The sequence below is a fragment of the Ostrea edulis genome, chromosome 1, assembly GCF_947568905.1.
Source record: "Ostrea edulis chromosome 1, xbOstEdul1.1, whole genome shotgun sequence".
Lineage (NCBI taxonomy): Eukaryota > Metazoa > Mollusca > Bivalvia > Ostreida > Ostreidae > Ostrea > Ostrea edulis.
In genome coordinates this window covers 32,254,677-32,263,941 of record NC_079164.1, presented here as the reverse complement: position 1 = coordinate 32,263,941, position 9,265 = coordinate 32,254,677, and the positions used below count along the sequence as shown (strand labels likewise).

Below are 9,265 nucleotides of genomic sequence, written 5' to 3'. Positions count from 1 at the left end.
TTAAAAAGATTTTTAAAGATTGCATCACTTTTAAAAAGGCTTTAACCCCCGTCCTAGCACCAGATCCCCTGAATTGCACAACTTTGGTAGATGTTTCGTTCTAAGTAACACCCTTTCTCTGAGGCGGATCCAGGAATTGTGGTTACGGGGGGCGCTACTTTATGAGACAGGGGGTCTGGGGGCAGCCTAGAGACCCCCAGTGGGTCCAGGGCGAAACCCTGGTGGGGGGCCCAGAGGGTGAAGCCCCCGGAAGCTCCTGGATTTTATAGGTTTTATAGAGCTTGAAATATGTCTCCTATTTAGTCATTTGTACTATTTTCTATCATTTTTTATAAGGTGAAATTAATAAAAATAACGCAAATTTTAAGGGTTTTGGAAAAAATTAAGTTCTCACAATAAAGTATTTCAAGAAATAAAAAGATTTTGTTATTTATTTCTCTGGGAGTGGAAGAAATTATTGCTTCTTTTATCATTTAGTACATTTTTCTAAACAAGATACCACGATTTACCTTAAATTTGAAAATTTTAGGGGGGGGGGGGGCGCAGCCCGGCGCCCCCCTTAAATCCGCCACTGCTTTTGGGCTGTTTTTTTAAAATCTGTGATTGATTGCCTTCGATCGATCAGCACATCATCGGCGATTGATTATCGAGCAAATGCGAAATGATTTCGCAACTTACGTCGATCGTTCGCCCTTGAGTTGCATCTTGTCGTCGTCTGTCACAAGACCATTCTCTGAAAAGGATTTTTTTTACCATGAATTTGGTCATGTTCGGTTGGTTGGTTCTTCTAGTATTTTTCACTCATATTGAGACATGAAGTACCACAAATTTAGACATATGCTTAGTGCTTACGGCCGTAGCAGTGAGGGTTCTTAAACGTGCCAACGCCTGCTGCAGCACGTAACATCATTTTTAAAGATCATATCCGAAAGACCCGTGATTATCACTTCTAAATGCCGAGCGTTTGGCAAAGGAACAATCATCTTAGGTTTGACGCGGTCATGGCATGTGCGGGACTCGAACTTATGACTTCCCGATTCCGAAACGAACGCTCTACCACTGAGCTACCGCGACGAGATGGTCATGTTCGGCGACAGCTAGTCACCGACCAATCGCTGTTCAGTTGGAACCAGTAGGCAAAGATTCACTCAATAATTTCAAAGTTATCACAGAGTCTTCGCCGAACATTTGCCGATGTATTTTCGACAAATTGCGAAACCTGCTGCCGATCGATCTGCGATTATAAAAACCCTTACTCTAAATGTGGACGGTCCCAGTTTAAATGAAATTAGTCGCCAAATGGTTGCATTGTTAATGTGACTAGACCATATTTGATGGTATTTGTTTTGTGCTTGTAGAATAGGGAAACACAAGGCGACTCCTCTTCCAAACTTTCGATGCTAATTCTCAATATTAGCGAAATCAGAACACAATTTGTTACCTTATTCTTTTATGCAAAGTGATAAAGGTCCATCGGTTTAATTTCATTGCTAAATTTTGACAGAATTTGAAATATCGTCACCAAATGATTTCTTATCATATAATATCAGTATCTTTCAACCTAACTACATTAGACCATCCCGAAATCACTGGGACTCTTCACTTAAATATTTTGCTAGTCGCAAATATCTCGCCGAGCCCATTTCTTAGTTACCATATGTGACCAGTCACTTTGAGTTGTGATTTTGCTATTTAAAAAAGGGTGAGGATAACAATTAAACTGATCAATCCTATATGGAATACAAAATTAGGAGTTGAGCAAACACGGACCGCTGGGTATACCAGAGATGGGATCAGGTGCCTAGGAGGAGTAAGTATCCCCTGTCGACCTGTCACACGCGCCGTGAGCCTTATATCTTGATCAGGTAAACGGAGTAATCAGTATTCAGAATCAGCGTACCAGGAACGGCCCAACAATCGGTATGAAACACTTCAGACAGCATTTGACCCGATGACCGCCTTGTTTAGAGTTAGAGCGTTCGCCCCGCATGCGGAAGGTCGGGGTTCGAATCCCGGCCACAACATATCTAAGTCGTTAAAATAGGTAGTGACAGTTCCATCGTCAAACGCTCGGCATCAGGTGTGAATGTCACGGGTCCTTGGAGATGACCTTAAAAATGGATGCCCCGTGTCACAGTAGGTGTGGCATAATCTCGGCTGAGATTCAGCTTGGCTGAATATTTAGACTGACGCCTTCACCGAATCTCGGAGCAGTCCTTCAATGGCTTCATAATTCATGTCTGGAAATTTACTTTCAGCTTCAGCCGGTTCTAGCAATTAATGTGGACTTAGGTGACACTGCTGTTCGCTTCAAATAAGTTACTTGACTATTAAACCAAATCTGTATCACTATTAATGCTGCATTACTTACCGTCTATGTATGTAAATTCCATAAAATATATTGTTACTAAATTTTCCGTTCAAATGATGAGTTTCATGGTGCAATATTTTAACTCCCGAAACTGAAGAGTTCCAATAGTGTGTTTTTTAAATCAGCAATATAGAAGACGGTATATGGAGATACACTGTATCAGTAACTAGATAATACAGACTATAGGAACTCTTCAATTTCAGGAGATAAGATATTGTGCCATGGAAGTCATCATTTAAACGGAAAATTTAGTGACTCTTTTCATTTTAGGATTTTTATACCTAAACGGTAATCAATGCAAAGTTAATAGTGATAAAAAGTTAGTTTAATAATCAAATCACTTATTTGAAGCGAACAGTAGTGTCACCCAAGTGCACATTAATTGCTAGAACCGGCCGAAGCTGAAAGTAAATATCCAGACATGAATTATGAAGGACTGCTCCGAGATGCGGTGAAGGCGTCAGTCCAAATATTCAGCCAAGCCGAATTTAGGTGTGGCACGCTAAAGATCCCTCAATGCTCAATGGCCGTAAGCGCCGAGCATAGACCTAAATTTGAAGCCCTTCACTGGTATTGATGACGTCTCCATATAAGTTAAAAATGCTCGAGAGGGACGTTAAACAATATACATGTACAATCAATCAAGGACAAGTTGTATTGCCAAACTAGATCGTTATGACGACCACAGAATTTGCGAAATGCTGACTTTAAACGAGACTGTTGAAACCCCTGTAAGATCAATTTCTTTGTCAGCAGCCTGCCTCGATTTAAAAATAATCTGATCATACGAAGAGTTCTTGTATATTGAATCAGTTGAGAGACATAACCACTATATGAGGTGATAATGGAATATTGCTACATAGATATGGAAAGTTGACGGTGGAGAAGCCGAAGTCATCCCATTTGTCAACAAGTTGAGTTGTTAGCTTGCCGTTAAGATCCATGGACCACAACCAACGCTAACCTGAGGCGCCTTACTTATACATTGAGATGCTCATAATGAAGAACGTTAGCCGATTAATCCACAGTTATAGACCAGCTCTGGACAAGAGTTTATTATTATGGATTCAAATTGAATATATACAAAACGTCAAAATCACCTGAATATACATGTATATGCTACCAGGTGATAATTTTATATCTATTTGACAACTTGTATGAGAGAGAGAGAGAGAGAGAGAGAGAGAGAGAGAGAGAGAGAGAGAGAGAGAGATTATGATTCTCCTTTTCCCCATTGCCTTCATATGCAAAAGGTTAAACCCTTTTCTTGACCCTACCCTGCACATGACATTCGGGGTCATGGCGTGAACAAACTTGAATAAATACATGGACTAGATATGGATGTTTGTATATTGAAGACTGAAATTTAAAAAAAAATATTTTCCTATAATTTTCTATTTATCAACGCGAAATCCTCTGCAGGAGGACTTTAAAAAAAAGAAGAGTTTTCCTATATATGTACTCGAAAGTCAAACGTTAAACCCAGTGCCCCTGCTCTAAAACTGTGGTCCATGGTTTGAACATACTTGATCCTACACTCTATAATGCCATTTGCATATGAACTTGAAAAATTGTAGACAATTTAGTAAATATCTAATGATTTTTCCTGTATATGCTTATGTAAAACTTTAATAACTCTGACTTTTCTGGTCAAGCTTACCTTTTCATCACCCACCCTATATTTCCATGCATCTTATCATCTTTGAAAGGGACACGACCCTTCATTTGAATAAACTTGTAATTCCCTTAAAACAAGAGTTTAATCGAATTTGTCTGAATGATTTTGGAAAAAAATTCAAAAAGTTAACAGGAAACAGAGGGATTTTGAACTACAATCTCAGGCGAGCTAAGGAGAAGTTGGGAGTCCGCGTGCTTACTGCTGAGTTAGATATATTTATATTCAACCTCCTTGCACTTAAAGTTTGAATTGTAGAAGTTTCGATATTGGACTGTGTTACAATCAGCATGATTAGCGAACTCGATGAAAACTACATGCATATCCAGTGAAAGTTATGCACATGAAATATTAATTTCATTTAATTTGAAGGGTAATATTTTGAATATCAAATAACATTTTGGAGTGTACTAATTATCCGCTAAGAATGTTGGGACACTCGTAACCAGCGAAGTAAATGCAGCAGAACAGATTAACCATTGATTTAACTAAATGTAGTTCTGTGCTAAAACTTCAAGTTAAAAAACCCCAATAAGGATTATTCTTAATATTTGATTAGTGTACATATGATATGTAATACTAGTAATTCCTTAATATCACGTGTTCTCAATCTGAAAAGCAATTTCTTATCTGTACTAAAAAGTAATTTTCATATTAAGGTTTGGGCATATTTTGATGCCTTTCTAATATGAATATATAGTCCCATCAAAAAATCGTAAATACAAAACGTACATGTGATATCATCAATAGTTAGATGTATAGTCGTCTAGTGTTGCTATACTATTAATATAAATTGTACCATACTTTATATTTTGAAAGACATATCTGAAATGTATCCAAATATTAAGCGAATGACCGACTTAATGTCTTGTGTAATCATTCAGGAATCGATGTATTTTGTACTATAGGACATCATAACGCACACTTGTACGACTGTGGGTAATACAAGTATCTGATTTCTTTATCATCTTGATACAACACCCAGTCCCGCTGACAATTGATGTAAATGATATATGTGTATAATAGTGGTGTAGTCCCTGTCACTATAGACACCGCGAAAACACAAAGAAACGAAGTTCAAATGAAATACCACACGCTCTAATGCACCTTAAATTTAAGTCACATAATCACTATTTTTTAAAATGCTTTAATTGTCATGCTTCAATTGCATGAAGTGAACATTAATCTATTCACGGTACCGTTGTTTCACATGCAGTTATAACGTTGTCAGTTAATTCGTTTGTTTTGGAGTTTTCATTGGAATAAGCAAGGGTGTTCTGTTGTCTGTATTACTTTCTTTGACCCACAACTTTAAGACTGTCATTAATTGTAAGCAAATATACAGTGTATTCAAGTTAACAATTAAAAGAAAAATAACCCACCACGAATTAAGCAAAATAATTTAAAATTATTTTTTTTATATGAAAACTTTGAAAAGACGCAAGGATTTTTTTCCATTCAACAAGACAAGCATTTATAATATTCAAAAACGTGAAAGTAGCAACCATCCATTCAACGTTCATAACATCAATGCTGACAAAACATTGATAGTCACCCTAGGGTTGTGATTTTATGAATTATGCAAAAAGACTATCACTAATAGTGTCTGATAGGAGATCTTGTTTGCCAATCATTTTGTTGTGTTGTGAGGTTTATACGTGTACTTGTGTTTAGAAGAATTCTGAACAGCCTTTAGCGATCGTACGAACGACGGGCCTATCTGAATTCGGGTGCGCTGATTCACATCATTGGACGGTTGACGGGTATAAATATATATAAAGCCATGGACACCTTCAGAATACTCAGAGGGCAAGCTGTGGGGGTAAGACTTACATCTATTGCAAATGCTCGCGTTATTTGCAATTTTCTCTTAGGATTTATGCCATATATTTGAAATGTGGTAAAACGGAAATTATCACCAATGCTGTCAGATTTCTGGTTTTGACGCTTATAAACTCTACCAAAAATCATTTCTATTTTTCCTCTTGTAATATGTTAAGAAATCTAAGGATTTCTCCTGATTTAAGATACAGTATAATTTTTCATTTTTTTTTTTTTTTTGGTTGTTGTTAGTGTATAAATTTCTACTTACAGAACGCAGCATGAGGTTTCTTATAATATTGGCTGCGGCCCTAGCGGTGACTTGGGCCGGATCTTATGGAGGGAGAAACGGACCGAGAGTAGCATTCAATGCACATTCCCTTGATATTCCTGTCACAGGCGGCGGTTACATGGGTGTACAGGGAATGAGAGGCGTAGGTGTAGTTGGAGGTCGTGGTAGTTTGGGCGGTGCTGTCGGAGGAGTCGGTTTGAGTACCGGATTAAGAGGTGGTGTTATGACAGGAGGTAGTTTGGGTGTAATGGACGATACCTATCTTACTGGCACTGCCGGACTTGCTGGCGATAGCATGGGATTGCTCGATACTGCCGATGTGTATTACGGAACTGGCGGTGATGGAGTTTATGATAGCGCCATCTACGATGGTGGCGACGGTGGATATGATCTTGATTATAATTTAGTAGGTGCCCCTGCTATGCAAGATAACAGGGTCACCGTTCTCACAAGAGGTATGTGACTCCATCGCTAGGGGTTGACTTTGAACAGAGACTTATGTAAAATGTTATATTTGTCCCTGCTTTGAACAAAACAATTCACTCAAAAACAGTTCATAATTCTTCTTGATTTTGTAAACAGTTCAAACCTGAACCTCGTACTATGCACTTCTATTTTTGGCAAATCTTTTATTTATATAGGACAAAATCCTGAATACCGGAAAGTTTTGATCACATTGAAATATGTTTAATTTCTAACTGTTTCTGGTAGCAAACCGTGGTCTTCTTGGACCCATCTTGGACAGAGTTACAGGACCCAGATTTCAACTTGAGCAAGGAGTTGTTCTTCAACAGGGTGAGTCAAGTACAACTTTAGAAAATCAAACGCCACAATTTTAAACCCGCGACCAACTTTTTTTTTTTTTTTTTTTTTTTATCTTTAGGAAGGTGTATATTACAAATTATCAAATGTGTGGAGATATTCATAATATAACATATACGATATCCAACAACTAATATCCCACCGTTTCACATAGGAGGTAGGAGGAGCCATGCAAATGAGACATAAACAATATTCAACATATAATCAAGATAAAATTTAAATTGCAGATTCCTTTCACAAGACAATGAATAAATAAATGAATAAATAAAAAAGTCACAATTTTCTTAGCGTTGAGTAAATCTTGTGTCGCAAATTGAATCTTTTTATCAGTGGATTCAAAGAACACCAAATATGAGACAGGGTCAGTGACAAGGTCATGGGATAAATTAGTTACATGATTGACATTTCGATGATGTAAACAAAATATCGTTTCGTCATTGCAGACTCGGGAGGCTCCGCTTCCTCGTAATAACTCAACGATATTTTGTATACATCATCTCGTGTCATCATGTAACTATTACACTTAAACAAGGTCCTCTTAATAGCAAAATGTTAAACATATACATGTGTTTACGGAAGCCCATTTGGGACCTATCAAAATGTTTTTAGATTTTAAATAACAAATTCCAGAATTCGTATTGATATTCATTACTTATAAGGCATTTGTGGTTATACTTTTCACCGTTTATATTTTTGGTGTGGAATATCTATCTATATAATAATCTACTTATAAAACTCCACACACGTTGTCCGTTAGCAGTTCTAGTACATGTACATAAATGCAAAAATTAGATTTTCTTTCCAGGCAACGTCGGTGGCGGTTTATATGAACCAGCATATGTAGGTGGTGAAGTTTATGGACCCCAATTCGTTAGCGGTGATGGATATTTTTCCGATGACGGATACCAAGGAGGTTTAGGTGGACAGGTGGTCGGTGGAGGCGGTTACTTAGTAGGGGGTACATACCCAATGGTTGGGGGTGCAGGCAGATTGGCAGTTGGAGGCCCCATGATTGGGGGTGCCGGTGGATTAGGAGTTGGGGGCCCCATGGTTGCCGGTGCGGTTTACCCAGGCGGTGTCGCCGGTGCCATGGGTAACGCTGTCGGTGGTGCTATTAACACAGTAGGAAATGTTGCAACAGGAGCCGTTAACCTCGCCGGTGGTTTAGCAGGAGCAGCGATCGATACCACTGCTGGCTTAGCAGGAGGTTTGGCGGCAGGAGTTCAGCAAGGACTTAATACGTTAGGAAAATAAAAAAAGGTAATTTAGAACAAATATTCTCAATTATTTTCGAACAAGATTAAGAGTCAATTGTATACGTGTATCTCAAAACAACTTTACAGATACACATTTTGAACTTAATTTTCCCTTTATCTATTTCAGACCGATCTACACAAGTGAATTAAATCTCGAAGAGACGACATGGACCTTCCCTACGATTATCCTCCGAAGATTTTCCCTTTTTCCTATCATTAGTCATCTGTGATTGCGGGCAGTCAATACTATAATAAAGAAACTATTTTTACTATACATAGGTATTTCAAGTTATTTATAACAAAGAGGGGAGGCCCATGGATCACAACGCTCACCCGAGTCACCTTGTCCATAAATCTGATTGCAACACTATTAGTGACCCAACAATAAGCTCTGTCCCGTTATTGAATCACCATATACACTCAAGGTCCTTGCATGTTATTTTCACAAATCTTTAGACCTGCTGCACTGTTCGTCAACTTTGGTCCAAGACATCATAACTCAGCACCGAGTATAAGTATTATTTGTTAAGCGTATACATCTGTATAAAATGATATTTAAAATTCCAATGGTGTACTTACTCTGGCTCCAGGGCCATGAATTGAAGAAAGTCGAATCGACACCACATGAAGACTCATAAATATTACTAAGACCAACTGTAATTTTATGATTCTTGGAAACTATTTCAAAGCCTTATCCATGATCCAGGGGCAAGGTTCTGAAAAAAGAATGAATATTGAATTAGTAATTTGTACTACCCTTGTTCTTGAGAAGAGAATTTAAAGAACAAAATTCATACCTGGCACACTGATTTTGACTACGGATTACTCCGTTTACTTGATCAAGATGAAGGGCTCAAGGCGGGTGTGACGTGTCGACAGGAGATGCGTACTCCTCCTAGGCGCCTGATCCCACCTCTGGTATATCCAGGCGTCCATGTTTGCCCAACTTTTAATTATGTATTCCTTATAGGAGTTGTGAGATTAATCACTGTTCATTATCTTCACCTTTTCAACGTACGAGGACTGTT

At 38.2% G+C, this 9,265-nt stretch overlaps 1 protein-coding gene across 2 annotated transcripts; it reads left to right on the top strand.

Moving 5' to 3' along the window:
* Nucleotides 1-5,754: 5,754 nt before the first annotated feature.
* On the top strand, nt 5,755-8,511 carry LOC125660083 (uncharacterized PE-PGRS family protein PE_PGRS46-like). 2 transcript variants are annotated; one of them, XM_048891927.2, is made up of 5 exons: nt 5,758-5,868; nt 6,141-6,614; nt 6,871-6,954; nt 7,787-8,241; nt 8,365-8,511. In XM_048891927.2, the coding sequence occupies exons 2-4, from the start codon at nt 6,149-6,151 to the stop codon at nt 8,233-8,235; spliced, it is 999 nt and encodes a 332-aa protein (XP_048747884.2). In that variant the 5' UTR covers nt 5,758-5,868; nt 6,141-6,148; the 3' UTR covers nt 8,236-8,241; nt 8,365-8,511. The 2 variants fall into 2 exon arrangements, with proteins under 2 accessions (XP_055998849.1, XP_048747884.2); XM_056142874.1 differs by having other exon boundaries at nt 5,755-5,868; nt 7,787-8,511.
* Nucleotides 8,512-9,265: the final 754 nt, after the last annotated feature.

Excerpts from the sequence above, each read along its gene's own strand:
- LOC125660083 (XM_056142874.1), top strand. The coding sequence starts at position 6,149 with ATGAGGTTTCTTATAATATTGGCTGCGGCCCTAGCGGTGACTTGGGCC. Across the intron at positions 6,615-6,870 it reads GGTCACCGTTCTCACAAGAG|CAAACCGTGGTCTTCTTGGA; the intron begins GTATGTGACTCC and ends TGTTTCTGGTAG. Across the intron at positions 6,955-7,786 it reads AGGAGTTGTTCTTCAACAGG|GCAACGTCGGTGGCGGTTTA; the intron begins GTGAGTCAAGTA and ends TTTTCTTTCCAG.